Below are 17,090 nucleotides of genomic sequence, written 5' to 3'. Positions count from 1 at the left end.
TTCATTTTTTCTTACGTGCTGAAAACGAATTGCCCCTAGGGGGATAGCCTGTCAAATGCAGAACTGCTTTCAGAAAACCCCATGAGTAATGCAATTGACCGACACAGTTTTGTCTTGATTACGCCATCTGGCGATCTAACAGATGCAGAGTTTGAATGGAGATTGGTATTCAAGTTATTTGGTTAACACGGCGTTTGAAACATTTATCATCAATTCGCTTCACTAGTGCTTACTTAAACAACCAATAATTAATTTTTAATTCAAAAATTGTTCGTGTTCGCAATCGTCTGCTATACACCGTTTACAATAAATTAACACAAGAAAGAAAAAAAAAGTAGATTAAAAGTTCGCACAGGCTGCCAGCGAGCTTTTAAGATGGTTTTAGTAGCCTATCTGCAATTAGAATGTTAATTACATTACATTAACATTACATAAAGTGTTTACGAGCAAGGGATTTGGGGACAGACAGTTGCGTTTTGTGCGATAATAAATTAACTTTTTTTCTACAAAAATTAAGCTCTGTACAGAACAGAATATTTTTTGTGCACATATAGGCTACTTAGTTGAAATCCTTTGAATGTTTATTCATTCATGTTCATGTTGCCCGGAATATTATTTATAATACAGACCCATTTAGCCAACGTAAATTCACCTTTTCAGCTGTTCTTCGTTGACCCTAGATGACGCTGTGGTGAACATGTAAGCTTTTCCCCTCAATGTCTCAAACCGGAGTCTATGGTGAACTGGGTTGCTTGGTTACGACGAAGCCGCAGATGATCATCCCTGCTGTTTTCCTCAGCCACTGGTCTATGTCTGAGGTATACAACAACACATACGAATGTAGCAAGCTTGACAGTTCTTACTAAATTGCGTGCTTCGATTCTGCGGTTCAGGTTATTTTTTATACAGTCTATGGTTGTACTGTACAACCGTAGTGTACTGTACAAACTTATTACAGAGTGATGGCAAGCTAGGTCACGATGAAATCCGTCTAGTTAATTAGCTAGCCAATATGGAAAGAACATTTGACGTTCCCTTTTTAAGAAACGACTGATGATTCTTCTTTTTTTTCTTAGTTAGCGCTAACGTAGATAGCTACATATGAAAAAATACAGTTATCTAACGAAGGACTATGGAGAATTACCACTTTATCCGAATCGTTGGGAAAGGTAGCTACGGTGAAGTCAGTCTTGTCAGGCACAACACTGACCGAAAACAGGTAAACCAATTACCCAATCCAAGAAATTAGTTAACAACCAGGACTGTACATAAACGGTACGATTTACGTTAAATGGCTCGTTTATATTAGACTTGTGTGGCTTACACTACAGAATGTATTGAAGTTAAGTTAATCACTTAGTGATTAACTTAACAGTTGTAGTATAATGGGTAAGGAGTTGGTCTTGTCACCTAAAGGTTGCAGGTTCAAGTCCTCACTAGGACACTGTTGTACCCTTGAGCAAGGTACTTCACCTGCATTGCTTCAGTATATATCCAGCTGAATAAATGGATGCAATATAAATGCTATGTAAAAAGTTGTGTAAGTCGCTCTGGATAAGAGCGTCTGCTAAACGCCTGTAATGTAACTTGCTGGCAATGACAAGTGCCGACGTGGAAAAAAATGCACAGAAAAACAAAAAAGAACAGTAATGCTTAGCCAGCATAACTGAAACAGAATAGCCAGCGTCGTTCACATTGTGTTCTGTTCTGTTCTCAGTATGTCATAAAGAAGTTGAACTTGACGACTTCGTCCAGACGTGAGCGCAGAGCAGCAGAACAAGAGGCACAACTCTTGTCACAGTTGCGGCACCCAAACATCGTTACATATAGGGAGTCCTGGGAAGGAGAGGACCGTAGGCTTTACATTGTCATGCGCTTTTGCGAGGGGGGTGACCTCTACCAGAGGCTGAAGCAACAGAAGGGCGAGCTTCTCCCTGAGCGACAGGTGGTTGAATGGTTTGTCCAAATTTCCATGGCCCTTCAGGTATGTTTGGCTTGTTTTCGGGAAAACTACTAGAGTGGAAACAAAAATTGGCTTTGCAAAAAAGTATTATTCAGGTATATTAAATTTCATTATAAGTTATGGATCCTTCCTCTGTATTGATTCGTAGTATTTGCACGAAAAGCGCATCTTGCATCGGGATTTGAAAACCCAGAATATCTTCCTGACCAAGACCAATATAATCAAGGTCGGAGACCTTGGGATTGCACGAGTGTTGGAGAACCAGAATGACATGGCAAGCACCCTCATTGGAACACCATATTACATGAGTCCTGAGCTTCTCTCCAACAAACCCTACAACCACAAGGTATTTACAAAAGTAACATAAAACAACAACACTGTTGCTCACTGACTGTAATCAGAATTGGATAAACAAGAAAGCCTTTATATATTCACTCATACGATTTTTCATTTCCTCAGTCTGACGTCTGGGCTTTGGGCTGCTGCGTGTATGAAATGGCCACATTGAAGCACGCTTTCAACGCCAAAGACATGAACTCCTTGGTGTATCGTATCATAGAAGGAAAGGTGAGGATTTTTCTCATGGTTATGAATGACTCAAAAAGTCTAATTCAAAAAGTTTGTAGTAGGCCTATTTAGCAACAGATTGTTATAATAATTTATGTCCTTTACTGTGATTATTTATTTGTGTATTTATACTTAATTCATTTTCAGCTGCCACAGATGCCCAGTATGTACAACCCCCAGCTTGGAGAGCTCATAAAGAGCATGCTAAGTAAGAAGCCAGAGGAGCGACCGGATGTTAAGCACATCCTCCGGCAGCCTTACATCAAGCAGAAGATTTTCATGTTTCTGGAGGCTACAAAGGAGTATGTGATTCAGTTAATTTTTTTTTCTGCAATGACCAAGTTTTGTTATTCTAGGATTTACAAGACTGAATGACTTAAAAGTCCATGTTGTTACAGGTGTTTGTTCACAGTCCTCTGATCTGTTTCACCAGGAAAACCGCTGAGTCCAGAAAGAAAGGTCTCAACAACAGGCCCAGTGACTCTTCCTCTGTGGTCTTGGCAGACATAAAATGTGAGCAGCCCCTTCAGTCACCCTCTGATCACTGCAAAAGGGAAAAACCGGTGAGGGAAGCTTTTATTTCCACCTTACAGCTAATAGAGCATAAATGCTGTCATGGGACGACCAATTAAATGCATATTAAAGGGGGTGACCACTGTAACATTGTTGACATTTTTCTTTCCTTTTTTGTTTTTCCAAAGAAGGAAGAAAAACATTCCCAGCATCACAAAGCCAGCAGTGTTCACGAGGAGCCCTCCTCCTCAGCAGTAGAGCTGGTCCCAAAAGGGCCTGTGCAGGACTTTCTGAACAGCACAGATGTGTCCTTAGCAACCGTCAGTAACGTCAATATTGATATCCAGCCCCGGGAAGACGAAGGGCTGCAGGACGCGGTGCCACCACTGCCCGAGCCACCTCAGAGCATCAGTAAGCAGCCCGAGCCAGCAGAGAACACAAGGAGCAGGAAAGAGTATCCCTCTCCACCACAGTCCTGGGGCGGGGCGCCAGTGTCAGGTGTCACCAGTGGGGAGGAAAAGAGGGTGTCGGATGGCTCCATGACGCAGGACTGTCCCCTCCCGCCAGGAGTGAGACCGGCGGACAGAGGCAAATGGACCGTCGGGAGTCAGCCGCCTCCTATAAACATGGACGAGAAAAATGACACAGTGAACCTCCTCCAGGATGTGGACAGAGAAAACCAGAACAGAAGCCCTGAACTAAAGGTAGGGACCAGCATGCTATCATCGCAGTTTAGATGGTGAGCAGTAAGTAATGCATGTCCTTTTTCCATTTGGGTCTTCTTTTCACGCTATGCTGTCACACGTTTTGTTTTGAAAGGAGAGCTTGGACTCAACAGAACAGCTATTGGAACCATTTATTCCTGTCACCGTTGCGGTAAGATGACTGGTTTGTTTGATTCTTAACATAAGACAGTTTCTAGTTTTCTCCCTGTCTGCTTGACAGAGGATGTCAGTCTTTGCAGTGTAAACATACAAAACCTAGCCTGGTGTTCAAGTTCAGATGCTGTGTGTCAGTGTGTGAAGTGGTGTGATCAGTTGGTCATGATTCGTGTTTTTCGATTTAAGGAATTCCCCCATCAAGATCCACTCCCACCTGTCCCAGAGCAGGGTGTGCCCCCGCTGCAACTCCCCTCTTATACCTCAGAATCCTCCCTGTCCCATCAACACAGACAGAGGGACGGAGAGAAGCCACTGACTGATCAAGACAGGGTGGGTACAGAGTAGAGTGTGGCGTCACTCCACATGGAGTAGCCTCACTCTACAAGTGGAGTGTCACGGTGAAATGCTTTTTAAACTGTAGGATGGCCTTCCAAGCGAGTGCAAACACCATGGCTATCAGGGACCAGAGGAGACAACCTGCATAGCTTTGTAGTTATGACATCAAAGCCAAAGCAAGTTATCATCACCAAAGTGTTATGTAACCCTGCATTACAACTGTTTAACACTGCACTGCATTTGTGTTATTTCTCATATTACCCCCCCCCCCCCAAAACCCAAGGTAAAGACGGTCTCTTCCCGACCTTTGCCACCACCCCCTGGAGATGCTTTTACAGTCAGTAAGAAGGATAAGCACAGTGGCCGTGCGGCTAAGACAAAGCGTGTCAGTTCATCATGTCCCTCAGACTGCGAGTCTAAAGACGGTTCCATATCAGCATCACAGGTTAGCTTATGGTAAAAATGGGAGGCTATTATTTCTTGAACCCAGAAGCTATAGTAGATCCACACATGGCATCTAGTCTCTGGTCACTAACTTGTGATGCTTGTATCACATCTAAGCAAACAGAACTGATTTCTATTTTCACTTCAAGTTTTTGTGTATTTCCTCCATTGCTATGGCTAGGAAAGGTTGCATTTAGCAGCACAGATTTTATTGGAGAAAATAATGAGGTTGCAAGAGAAAATTAAGTAATTTGTTGGGACAGACAGGCTCTGTTTTCAGAAAGGACATGGGTTATCTTTGGCCTGTGTGAGATGAAATGTTTGTAAAATGCTGGTTTCAGGATCGTCCCCTGACAGCAAGAGAGCGAAGACGTCTGAAACAAAAGGAAGGGCCCTTCAATTTAGGTAAAACCTTTGCTTTAACTAAGATGTTCTCCAGTGGAGCGACAGACTAGTAATATCAGAAAATGGGGGAAAAAGTCAAATTGGATCTTGTCATTGTGCAACTACACCATGGATTCCACTTTCTCAAAGGTGTCTCTGTGCTGAGTCAAGCATCCTACAATGTCACCCCTTTGGAGAGGGAGGAGGTAGATTCCCAGAATGCAACCGTCTGCCCTTCTTTATCTGACACTGCCATCGAAACAAACAAGGTAATCATCAGCTCCTGTCCTTAGAATGGATCCATATACTGTAACCTGTGGACAGATTAGGAAAATACTTCAGGAAGAAGGAGAGGGTTAGTCATAGGTACACCGCAGTCAGTTCCCAAATGGAAACAGGAGGAATGATATTATTTGGAGTTAAGTAAAAGTCTAGTAAAACAGTACAGGCCAAATGTATTCATACCCTGGGTGGTTTTCTCGTCCCTGAAACAGGATAGGTCACAACTGCAAGCTCCAGAAGAGGATGAGAGTGGCTCCTCCACTAGCTCCACTGATCACTCAGAAGGGGACTACAAAGAGAGGTGAGACTCCCAGCCCTTTCATACATAACCCATCTTGGCATGTCCGGCATGATCAGAATTTACAGAAAGTGAAAGACTATGTGAAAAGCAAAATATCTTTCCTCCTATAACATTTAGATTTTTTCATGTTCATTAATTGTTATAAAATTGTTTGTAATTGCTCAGATTTCCTTGAGATAACTTCTCCTATGATGTTTTCCATAAAGTATTTTCTCTGTAGGAGAAAGCACAATAAAGGTTTGTCTTTCTGTCTTAGGAAGAACAAGAGCAATGAGATGCAAGATCTGGTCCAGTTGATGACCCAGACACTACAAATGGATTCCAGAGATCCAGCATGCGAGCATGATGGCCCTGAATCTGGCTCTACACAAATGCCTGAGTTCAGACTGAATAGGAGATACAGAGATACCTTGGTTCTATATGGAAAGGCCAAAGAGGAGCAAGAGGAGTTCCAACTCAGTGAAGTTCCGTCAGGTCTGTCACCCCTTAAGCCTTGAGAAACCTACTGGCGATACAGGTCTTTATTCTGTAGTCTTAAAGGACCTTAATTATTTAATTGTTAAATAATTAACAAACCTAATCACATGTAACTCACAGTAGGTGAACAAGTGTAAAGTTAGGGCAGTGGCAATTGCTCTATTATTGAAACACTTAACAGCCTAGGATGGTTAACTTGTGGCTGACTCTTCCAGCATGAACAGGTTTGGAGAATTTTGATGGGAAGCTTATTTCTTCCAACCATGCCTAGTGAACACATGATTCATGATGTTTTCATAAATACATCAGGGTCATTCCACAGGGAATGGACTAGGCTGTCGGGCCTGTTCCTCAGAATAGCTTTTTTTTTAAATAAACATATTCCTAACCTATCTGTAAAGACTAAAACTGAAGCTTGAGCGCCAGATCTCTGTTCTTCTGGGGAAAATAGGGATAAGAATCTTTCCTTTTGAAACCTTTTCAGCCTCATTCTTTAATAATTTTATAGAGATATTTACACAGCTAATTTGTGGAAATGGATATCACATTTACATAACCTCCATGTGAAAATGATGAAGTAAGTTTTATACTTTTATAACATCTACTTAAATGCAGTATAGTCTTTGGCCACCAGAGTTCACTGTTTATGTTCAGTGTTTTAACAGAAAAACCAAACTGTTGCGGACTACTTCCCTTTTTTTTCCATGTGATGTGTTTACACTGAATGAGGGTTTAATTTTGTTGTATGCAAGAACTTGATTATTTGAAATGTCTTAGGAGTGTTAACTTTTTTTCAGAGAAACTAGATTCTTTTTCAGTTAAACATAGAGCTCATAGAGCTCGGTATATCTTTAAAAAAAAAATCTGTAAGTACCCTGACATTTGTGAAAGAAAATTCTCTGTAGTCTCCTCTATTTCAAAATGAGTCTCGGCATCTTGAGGATTATTGTGTGTCCAGCTACGAGGTGGAAAACCCTGCAGCAATGGAGGGGCCCGAGTTCTGGGAAGCACATTATTAGATAAAGTGTTCCTTTGTCTGTTTCTGTGTCATTTCTCCTTCAGATGTTACTTCTGGTTCTGCTAAGATAAGGAGAGCAATTGAACGCTTACGAACTGATGTTGTGAGGGGACTGGGGATGAAGCTTCTGGACAGAGTTATGGAGATTATGGAAGAAGATGATGAAGACAAGAGAGAGGTGAGTACAACCATAGTCTATCGGCAAAGTTGGGGCACCGTAAACGTGGAGAGTAGCTGACAGCACTTTCTCTCTAGGAAACTGAAAACGGTGTGTCATTATGGAACAGCCAGGGTAAATGTTCATCTTCAAGATACAGCTAAAGGCTTTGTTCAGACAGACAGTTTAAAGTGAAAAAACTTCACAAAACCGATTTTTGCCACAAATCCGACTCTTATCTGTTCTTTCCCTTTAAGTCTAAACAGCGAATAATCATATGGAATCATGATGTGTTCCATTCCAATTTGGACCATTCTGATATGGTACTAAATTTGAGACACATCTGATACCTGGCCATGCGATAGACTAATTGTGGGACAGCCGACCATAGTGAAGCAGGGCAATGGTCTGCAGACTGAAGGTTGTGTACAGGTGTGAAGTCAAGACCAACTGGATTTATAATGCATTTGCTGTAGGTGTCTACTCTTAAGGCAGGCTGTGTTGAGAATGATAGAGAGAATGAGAATGACAGTTCTTTTAGTTTGTGTATCAGTTTCATGCAAAACTGGGTATCAGAGAGACACCTGCAAGGTTGGACATTTGTTAGCATTTCTTTACATCATGCAAAGTAGTAACATTTCTTCATTCCCTCCCCTGCAGCTTCAACTTCAGGAACAAATGGGAGAGGAAAAGTACCAGGCCTATGCTGTGATGGTGCGGCAGCTAAAATTCTTGGAAGATGTTGCTTTCAAAGAATAAGGAGTCTAAAGAATGAATGGAAAATTACAGCAATGCAACTGCCAGTGCCTTTGTATGGCTGATGTCTGGACCACAGTCACACATGGCTAAAAAGGAATCCCTCTGAATATGCAGTTTAAATCAATATTGTTTCTCCTTTCATGCAACTGTGTCTTGTAGATTTCTTTGTGATGCAATCTAAATTATAATTTGAATATTGTTTTAATAGAATGCATTTGATAGACTATATTCACAAATAAGACTAGTGTGATAAATCTGATTTCAGATTCAAATGAAATCAAAGAAATATTTATAACCCCAGAAAACCTGTAGTACTTGAAGTAATGGATTTGGTAGGATAGTTTGAAGTATGTCAACACAAATGCAGGACAATGCTTTATTTACATACTGTATCAGAGACAGTCACACTGTTTCATTTGTGCTGTTACCATCTGTATGAATTATATATTCTATATTCTCATGTTTGGGATTTTTTTTGAGGTGCAAAATACTTCTACAAAAGCATTTAATGTATCAGGTCTGTCTGGTATACACAAATGGTCACCCACAGTGGCATCAGTGCAATAAATGAATCCGCATATATAAAAAAATAACCCACAGCACTAAGCTGCCATTTTCTTTGGTGGAATTTATTAGACACATGGATAAAAATAAAAATAAACATTTTGGTAAAAGAAAAATTAGTAATAATTATCCAGTTGTTACTTATTTCCCTAAGGGTTGAACTTGCAGAGGATAATGAAGAAGGTCTGCTTGGGATAAACTGTAGAAAGTGAACTGAAATCCTGGGGTTTTGCACAGGCAGCAATGCACTACTTGTGCTTTCGTGGCTTCTTTGTGTTTTCCTGAGTCTTCTCTCGCCCATCTCCCGGTGATTCTGGCAATACTGGCTGCCAAGTCAAAGGGTTTCTCCGGTACATAGGCCAAGGTGGCAGAGTGAGCTACAACAAGATTAGGAATAAAGAAAATTACCGATTAATTACAGAACAGAACAGGGTGCTTGCCACTGATGACAACTGAATGACGCAGCAATCATCTTAAAGCTAGCCTGACAACCAGCCATTATGCAGATAAAAAGCAGTGAGGTGAAGGTGCAGTAAAAAACCAGACTCTACTGGAAATCAATTTACTCACCAAAGAAGAAATGGCAAAACCTGCAAGTACTATATACACAGTCCAGCCAAACTGTTCAATGATCAGGCCATAAATAAATCCAATAACCTGCAAAACAAAGGTGGTGTGAGTTACGTAGCAAACAAGACAAGCCAGTAGCCATTAAAAAAAAAATGTACTCCACTTACTGCAGAAACGAGTATAATCCCTTGGAAAATCTGTTCTGCTAGTTTCTGTCCTTTGTAGTCCTTTAAAAAATAAAAACATTCCATGTCAAAGAAGCATATTTGTAAGTTACTAGAAGCATCTGCCAAATGCCGAAACTGAAATGGTCCTTTTAGTTTGCGCAATCGTGCCAGTTTAAATATTCACACTATTTTCATTCTTAGTCTATAAAAATGCAAAATAGCACAAAGATCCTTAAAGGGATAGTTGACTTTCTGGACATTTTTGATGTTATTTTTCTTTTTGCGTATGTTTTTGATTGACCCGTACAATTCTTTTGTGCAAGTAAGGATATTTTAAATAGTTACTGAAGTTCCTGATGACTAGCCAGCTTTACAGTGACTGGTGTGGGGCATCTGGGGGTTTGTGGTCACAAGCAAAACACTTAAATTCCAAAACAGCTTTTACACATGTTTGCAGAAGCTGTACAAATGAACAAATGAGTTTTATATCATATATTCAGAATTACAAATGCAATAATCTGTTTTTATACTGTGCTGGTACAGTGGCCTCATGCTCTATAGGAAACCCATCTAAAAATAAGATTAAGCCATTTTATTTTCGAAAAAATGTGGTTGTCCCTCTGGGGCACGACATCACAGCACATTTATACACAGCCACAGGCTACAATGACCAAACTTCTGTAAATCATTGTCAAATGAAAAATAATGTAATATGTATACAAGGAAATGCATCTATACCTTTCATCGCTTCTTTGTAATACTGTCCGTAAAATCGGAGGCCAAACACAAGCTAATGTTTGCAACTATCGGTACATTTAAGTCGGTAGGCTATTCATAGGCCATTTAGCTAAATAGTAGCAATGTACACCATGGATAATAATTTCATTTACGGACTCGGCGGAAAGCTAACATTCACTAGCAATTTATGAATGAATGAAACCATTTTGACAAATTGGCAAGCAAAATGTACCCAGATTAACCTGCCACCTAGTTAGCTAGCTACCTACAATAGAATAGCATGAGAATAACCGATGCATCCAATTTGTCAGAGTTAAAGCGAGCTTCAAGTGAAATGCCGCACGTTTCAGTTCTTACCATGTGTGTAGGAATGGAACTGAATATCGACAGCATTTTTCCAAATGGAAGAAACAGCTAGATATTATGAGGGAAAAAACAGCTACCTAGCTAGTAGCTGTAGCAAAGGGAAACGAGAGATGTCTTCCGGTTTGTGTTCAAGGACCCTGAAATTGCTGGCTATGATTGTCCTGCACAAACTACAATTTAAATGGAAAATGACACGCTTATTAAAGTAATAATTAGATAATTTAATAATAAAATGAACAAAAATGTATATTTACGCGTAGAACATACAAAAAACATGAACATAATCCTATTTAAATCATATCGCTCGTAAATAAATTAAGGCATGAATTAAACCGCATATTTGGTGGGCCATTGAAGCACAGCTAGCTCGCTACCTAGAAGAAACAGTCGTTGATGTCGAGTTGGCACTTTGGCTTGGAAGTTAGCGCATCTTGAGAGTACTTGGTAAGTGTCTGTGTCTTAAACAGGTTGCGCCCTTGTAATATGAATTGCAATGTTGGATACTGCAGAACATGCACTGGCTCTTTAATATTATGGAAGCCGTGAGCCTACTGACTCCCTAAGTTTGGCATCATTTGCAAAGAGAAGCAACTTAATTGACGTGCTAAGCAGCCGAACAGTTCTCTCGACTGTCATGCAAACATGTGTATATTTAATGTTGCTAGGTAATTATACCTACAAATCTATGCTGATATTGATGAACCGCGATCATACAAACCATTTAAAATTAAACGATATATGTTGTTATTATTATTATTATTATTATTATTATTATTATTATTATTATTATTATTATGATGCAGGTACTTCTATCCGGAGCAAGATGACAGTACGAAGAGGTAAGAATATATTCATGATATTGGTGTAATGGTAGTGATCTGCCTTTTCTTCCACGACTCTCGACTGATAGTTAGCTGATGAACTGGATGTAAAAGGTGCTGGGTGTTGATCATAGGCAGGCAGAGAGAGAGACACCGCTATTCTGTGTGATTTTCATAACATTTTTATATTATTCAGCTTGGTATTTTTAATGAATTGTTGCCGATGAAAAACCTTGCGCAGTTGTTTGGCATGCTGCGTCTTGTGCAATGCAATGCCCAGACTGTTGTACAACACTAGTGTTACTGTAGAGTATTTAGGCTACTGACGGGTAGCCCCTCACATGTTTCAGTTGTACTGCAAACTATATTAGCCAATGAGAGATGTGGCAATGTCACCTTAAAAACATTCAGCTGTAAAATTGTGGTCTGGGTCTATCCACATATAATGTGGAATGATTTAATTGCATTCCACAGGAAATGGATTAGGTTGTCCTGGCCTGTTACTCAGAATCATTTCATTTTTAATATTTCTAGCCTGTCTACAAAGTCTAAAACTGAAGATTGAGCTCCAGATACCAAATGATTATTGAGAAATAAATTATCAATGCTCATCCATAATGGCTGCCTTTTACTGAGGCATAATTCTCTGATATCTGTACCTCTGGGGAAAATAGGAATACAAATCTAATTCTTTTTGTAAAACTACAAGGGCAATCAAAATAAGCTATTCATAAATTAAAAATAAGTTATCTTTGCAAAATAATGGCTATAAATGTATACTGGTGATACATCTACAACAGAAGAAAATAACATGTGAGTGTATTTGTTCAGCCTCATTCTCTCATTATTTCATGGAGATATGGATACAGCTAATTTGTAGAAATGGATATTACCTTTGCATAACTATTTCACATTAAAATGAAAAATTAAGTTTTATGATGTTATAAATGATGTCTGCTTGAATGTATTGTAGTCTGGCCCCCTGAGTTTGTCGTTCTGGTTCAGTGTTCCAACAGCAAAACAGTGAAAATGTACCTTTCCAATTGAATTATGTGTATTTTCCCTTCTTTTATCTACAGTAAACATTTTAATTCTGGTGCTGGTTGCCATCGCATTTCTTATAATTGTGCGTCGGAATCTTCTGAGTCTGAGTGACTTCTTAAAGAGCGAAAGCACAGGTAGTGCCATTTCCTTTATTTACTCATAAAAACTGCTAAATTTGCACTTTCAACCTGTGCGTTTGTCAAATGTATCACTTTTGGCATTGCATTTTATCATATTTATTTCTCCAGATGCATTACCTGGTGTGCTGCACCCTTTTGACCCTGACTTTGCCATTGAGTCTCCACGAAAATCTGAAGTTGCCAGAACGGGAGAAGAAATCCCTGTCTTGATCACGGCAGGAGAGGAGAGGCTCGGTGCTGTGGTAGCAGCTATGAACAGCGTGTACCGTAACAGCAAATCCAACATTGTTTTCAACATTGTTACCATGAATGACACAGAAGATCATCTAAAGTAAGTGTCGCCAGCGCAGTGGAAGATTTATGCATCTAAGGTTTAGCACATGGACACTGATGCGGGATGTCACTCTAATACAATTTGCATACATATATTTTCAGAACTTGGCTCAGCAAAACTCACCTGAGTGAAGTCAATTATAAAATTATTCGGTTTGACCCAAGGATTCTGAATGGTAAAATATCAAAGGATCCCCCGAATGTTGACACCGTGAAACCGGTAGGTTTGCTATGGTCACCCCTTATTGCTGTGGAGGCCTAGTTTCAAAAGGATTTGCTCTTCTTTTGGAAAAAAAGGAAACATTCTCAGTTTTTACTTTCTTTTGTTTTGCAGCTGACATTTGCCAGATTTTATATGCCCATGTTCATTCCGGATGCAGAGAAAGCAATATATTTAGATGATGACGTCATTGTACAAGGTACAATCATGCAGGATTATACTGCGAGTGGCCAGGATGGAAATATGCTGGATGGAAATGGCATTCATTTATCTGAGACACATGTATATATTATACATGTATAAATATGTGTGTGTGTGTGTGTGTATGTGTATATGCATATATATAGATATTATAGTGTATATATATATATAGTATATTATATATTTTATTTACTGTACACTTGAAATCTGAATATTCTTTTTTAATTAATTTAAAAAGTTAAAAAATTGCAGTTGGGGGAGATTCTTTCAGTGAGTAACTAAGTGAAATAACTTCTTAATTGTCAGTCAGTCAGTCTGTCAATATTGCATGGTTAATGTTTGTGTGTTTTTCAGGTGATATCCAGGAACTGTTTGATACTAACCTTAAGGCAGGGCATGCGGCTGCATTCTCTGATGATTGTGACTCTGCATCCTCCAAAGGTATCATTCGAGGGGCTGGAAATCAGGTAATAAATGAGATGACTTGCTTTAGAAAATGGTTCATGCACTCAGCTGGTTCAATCAGATGGGGGTATGGAGTCAAAATGCTGCAGTACTACAAGTACTGCTGGTTGGCAAAATTATGGCCTAAAATGGCCTCTAATGGGCTGTTTTTGTCATTAAATTTTTTTTTAATCTATAGAACAACTACATTGGCTTCTTGGATTTCAAAAAGGAAGCGATCAAAAAGCTTGCCATGCGAGCCAACACATGCTCATTCAACCCTGGGGTCTTTGTGGCCAATCTGACTGAGTGGAAGCACCAGAACATCACCAGCCAGCTGGAGAGATGGATGGAACGGAACGTGGAGTGAGTAAAACTTTTTCCCTACAAATGACATACAAATGCTGTGCAGGTTTTTCAAAGGAAAATAGCTGTTTCCTCTGTGGGATACACCCCTACCTGAATAAGCTATGCCTTGTATTCAAACATAATTTTCCTTTAACTTAGATATACCACTAAATGCAAGCGGTACACTTTTTCTTCACAAACTCTGTTTGTTGAGTTGCCTTTAGTAATTGTAGAACTTGCCAAATTGTCTGTACAAAAGAAAAACATTCGTTAATCAAAAAAAAATGTTAGTCAAAGTCAAGGGCAAATGTTAACTGAACCCCAGCCATCATTTCTTTCCTTTCCTCAAGGGAGGACCTCTACAGCAGAGCTCTGGCTGCTAGTATCACCACACCTCCCTTGCTGATTGTTTTCTACAAGCGTCACTCCAGCATTGACCCAATGTGGCATGTCCGGCACCTTGGTATGTAATGGTGGACAGTTGGATTTTTAAAGTTAACTGTACTGAAAATGATCTGTTATTTAATTCCATAAGGAAAACAAATCTGGTGCACACCGGTTTCTGTACTTCTTATTGGAGAATACGTGGTTGCTTCTTTTTCCAGGATCCACTGGAGCTGGAAATCGATATTCCCCCCAGTTTGTGCAAGCTGCCAAACTCCTGCACTGGAATGGACATTACAAGCCCTGGGGGTGGACTTCGTCTTTCTCTGATATTTGGGACAAGTGGTACATTCCAGATCCAACTGGCAAGTTTCACCCCATTCGAAGACACACAGAAGACAAGTAAACCTTGACAGACTGTAAGCTACGTGGCTTCTCTTCTCCTCAACTTTTCATTGACTTCTGAGGAAGGTTTACTTGATTCAAGAACATTACAGCGTGTAATTCACCGATGCCTGTGAGGGATTATCACAATGTTTCTCAGCTCACTGGCACAGTACTGATCATATGACTGAGATTGACCTACTATTGTGCCCCAGGGACATTGTTCTTACTGTGGATTTGACAGATTGAGAAGTATTCCAACAAAATGTAATTCCAGCCTGTTGCCGGTTGTGTCTTGCACTTTAAATTTTTACATATGTGGTGTTAATACTAAGTTCATAGCAGGACCAAGCTTAATGCAGTTGCTGTCATATTGCCATCATTTTACAAAAAAGTAAAAGCATGCATGAGATTGCGTATAGATAAGCTTTAGATATTTAATTTTGGCAGCTGCTTTGGTGTGAATGCTGTCACTGGTTTTCTGCTTTTTTATCATGATGATGTAAGGATTTCTACCACTTGAGCATTTTAACTTAAGCGTTGGTTAACATGTTTTCAGGGAAGTGTTCTCACTTTGCTAATGCTGTGCATAAATGTATGTTTAAAAAAAACCTAGAGAATATTTAGCATACTACAGGGATTGCTGACCATTGTTTTAAAAGATGTAATTTGTTAACCAAATATAACTGCATTATGCATGGTATGAATTCTTTCCTAGAATTTCCAGGAAAGACCGTATGGATGAGGTCTGATTGTCTCTATAATCTCTCGACCATTCCTAGGAAATCTTAGGTTTCCCACATGACCCGGAAGTAATCATTTTTAAAAAGCAAAATGTATGTGTGTACTGTATGCTGCAAATTAAGTGCTACTGATTGATTTCATTGACATATTGCTTGCTTTTTTGCCAGAAAAATAACTTGTTGTAGTATTTTAAAAACGATTGCATTATCCATACTGGCTCGAACAATTTTACGCAGAAACTGTTCTGTACTTAATATTATCAACAAAAGATAGCCTTCTAATGCTAGACTTTTGGGTATAGAAAGGAAGGGGGGAATAGTTGTTTGCTGAAAAGACAGAGTCATGATCTACTTTATAATGGTTAACATTTGAGGCAATGTATATGAATGTTCAGCAGCAAATAGGAAACTGGACATACATTTGTCAAGTTATCACCAAGCTGCAGCCAGGTCAAAGCATTATCAATGTGCTTTTCAGTTTCCTTCCCAAATTTTGACAAGGTATTCCCTAGCTTTGAGGTCAACATACAAACAAGTTTCATGATGATCAGCCATTGCTAAGCCTGTCACTTGCCCACCAACAACTGATTGGCTGATGGCTGCCATATTTTTTTCAGATCATTATACATTCCTTGGCAGATTGACACCAAGACAGGAAATGCAAAGATTAATCTTTACTGCTCAAAAAAATTGAGGATTAAAAAACATTTTTGTTTATTTTTCTCTTACAGTGCCACCTATTGGCTAAGCACCACAAAATTAGTATGCTGCCTCTGAGTCAACCATTGTACACGTACGCCAAGTTTTCTGATGATCGGACAAAGCACTCAGAAGTTACAGCTGTTGTAGTAAAATGGCCGCATGCACAACTATTTAGTTGCATATGGCCATATTGTCTTGAAAGTTCAACATTTCTTTGATAATTATTCCATTTCAGATTCTACAGATTCTTTCAAGGCTAATTTGGTGACACCAAAGGCTTAATGGCATTTGACTAGTTTGTGAGAAAATAAAATAAAATAAAAATAAAATAAAATAAAAATTCTAAATGGTGAAAAAACAAAATGTTTGCAGATGTTTTTTGAGGCAGGGTTTGCAAACATGCCAAAACCTGCATGCTTCCTCGGAATATGGATTGTACTTATGTACCAAATTTTGTGAGGATTGGACAAGGCACTCAAGAGTTACAGCTGTTTAAGTATATATTGTTTATTTAAAATTACTGATGGTCTCATGATGTCATTACCACTTGTGGTCAAAATGATAACTGTATCGAATACATTTTCATGATTGAAAATAGTTCAGGGGAACAACAACAAATAAATGAGCGTTGCCAATAAATCAGTGTGTGGGTGCCTGCACGGGCAACTGTTAAATGCTTTGTAATTTCACTGTTAATTTTTCATAATAATAAAGTTATTTGAATACAAATTAAATGAAAATGATGATTAAATCATGCTGCTGAGTTGACTTGAATTCTGAACATTCTTTCCTCTGGTTTAATACTTGCCCTTGGTGCAAATTATTGTAAGGATGTGTGG

The 17,090-nt window shown here is 39.2% G+C and overlaps 3 protein-coding genes across 7 annotated transcripts; 2 read left to right on the top strand and 1 right to left on the bottom strand.

Annotated features, from left to right (window-relative positions):
* The first annotated feature begins 684 nt into the window (after positions 1-684).
* Positions 685-9,024, top strand: nek4 (NIMA-related kinase 4). 5 transcript variants are annotated; one of them, XM_064304451.1, is made up of 17 exons: positions 685-818; positions 1,077-1,219; positions 1,718-1,984; positions 2,112-2,309; positions 2,423-2,530; positions 2,678-2,832; positions 2,964-3,093; positions 3,232-3,747; positions 3,863-3,919; positions 4,111-4,254; positions 4,544-4,705; positions 5,046-5,109; positions 5,239-5,357; positions 5,583-5,671; positions 5,928-6,145; positions 7,211-7,344; positions 7,984-9,024. In XM_064304451.1, the coding sequence occupies exons 2-17, from the start codon at positions 1,133-1,135 to the stop codon at positions 8,080-8,082; spliced, it is 2,547 nt and encodes an 848-aa protein (XP_064160521.1). In that variant the 5' UTR covers positions 685-818; positions 1,077-1,132; the 3' UTR covers positions 8,083-9,024. The 5 variants fall into 5 exon arrangements, with proteins under 5 accessions (XP_064160521.1, XP_064160519.1, XP_064160518.1 ...); XM_064304449.1 differs by lacking the exon at positions 1,077-1,219 and having other exon boundaries at positions 3,235-3,747; XM_064304448.1 differs by lacking the exon at positions 1,077-1,219.
* spcs1 (signal peptidase complex subunit 1) lies at positions 8,694-10,643 on the bottom strand. Its single transcript, XM_064304454.1, has 4 exons — positions 10,479-10,643; positions 9,384-9,443; positions 9,217-9,303; positions 8,694-9,023 (listed from the first exon to the last, which is right to left on the bottom strand). Exons 1-4 carry the CDS (start codon positions 10,512-10,514, stop codon positions 8,895-8,897), a joined length of 312 nt encoding a protein of 103 aa, XP_064160524.1. The 5' UTR covers positions 10,515-10,643; the 3' UTR covers positions 8,694-8,894.
* Positions 10,644-10,781: 138 nt separating this feature from the next.
* glt8d1 (glycosyltransferase 8 domain containing 1) lies at positions 10,782-17,017 on the top strand. The gene is made up of 10 exons (XM_064304453.1): positions 10,782-10,931; positions 11,291-11,326; positions 12,388-12,486; positions 12,601-12,823; positions 12,928-13,045; positions 13,160-13,244; positions 13,601-13,713; positions 13,890-14,056; positions 14,389-14,501; positions 14,644-17,017. The coding sequence occupies exons 2-10, from the start codon at positions 11,311-11,313 to the stop codon at positions 14,826-14,828; spliced, it is 1,119 nt and encodes a 372-aa protein (XP_064160523.1). The 5' UTR covers positions 10,782-10,931; positions 11,291-11,310; the 3' UTR covers positions 14,829-17,017.
* The last annotated feature ends 73 nt before the right edge of the window (positions 17,018-17,090 follow it).

Source organism: Anguilla rostrata, chromosome 13, assembly GCF_018555375.3.
Source record: "Anguilla rostrata isolate EN2019 chromosome 13, ASM1855537v3, whole genome shotgun sequence".
In the NCBI taxonomy this organism is placed as follows: Eukaryota; Metazoa; Chordata; class Actinopteri; order Anguilliformes; family Anguillidae; genus Anguilla; species Anguilla rostrata.
This window is presented reverse-complemented; position numbering and strand designations above follow the sequence as displayed.

Excerpts from the sequence above, each read along its gene's own strand:
- nek4 (XM_064304448.1), top strand. The coding sequence starts at position 717 with ATGTCTCAAACCGGAGTCTATGGTGAACTGGGTTGCTTGGTTACGACG. Across the intron at positions 3,748-3,862 it reads ACAGAAGCCCTGAACTAAAG|GAGAGCTTGGACTCAACAGA; the intron begins GTAGGGACCAGC and ends TTGTTTTGAAAG. Across the intron at positions 5,110-5,238 it reads GGAAGGGCCCTTCAATTTAG|GTGTCTCTGTGCTGAGTCAA; the intron begins GTAAAACCTTTG and ends ACTTTCTCAAAG.
- spcs1 (XM_064304454.1), bottom strand. The coding sequence starts at position 10,514 with ATGCTGTCGATATTCAGTTCCATTCCTACACACATG. Across the intron at positions 9,304-9,383 it reads GGATTATACTCGTTTCTGCA|GTTATTGGATTTATTTATGG; the intron begins GTAAGTGGAGTA and ends TTTGTTTTGCAG. Across the intron at positions 9,024-9,216 it reads GTTTTGCCATTTCTTCTTTG|CTCACTCTGCCACCTTGGCC; the intron begins GTGAGTAAATTG and ends ATCTTGTTGTAG.
- glt8d1 (XM_064304453.1), top strand. Across the intron at positions 12,487-12,600 it reads CTTAAAGAGCGAAAGCACAG|ATGCATTACCTGGTGTGCTG; the intron begins GTAGTGCCATTT and ends TTATTTCTCCAG. Across the intron at positions 13,245-13,600 it reads TGATGACGTCATTGTACAAG|GTGATATCCAGGAACTGTTT; the intron begins GTACAATCATGC and ends TGTGTTTTTCAG.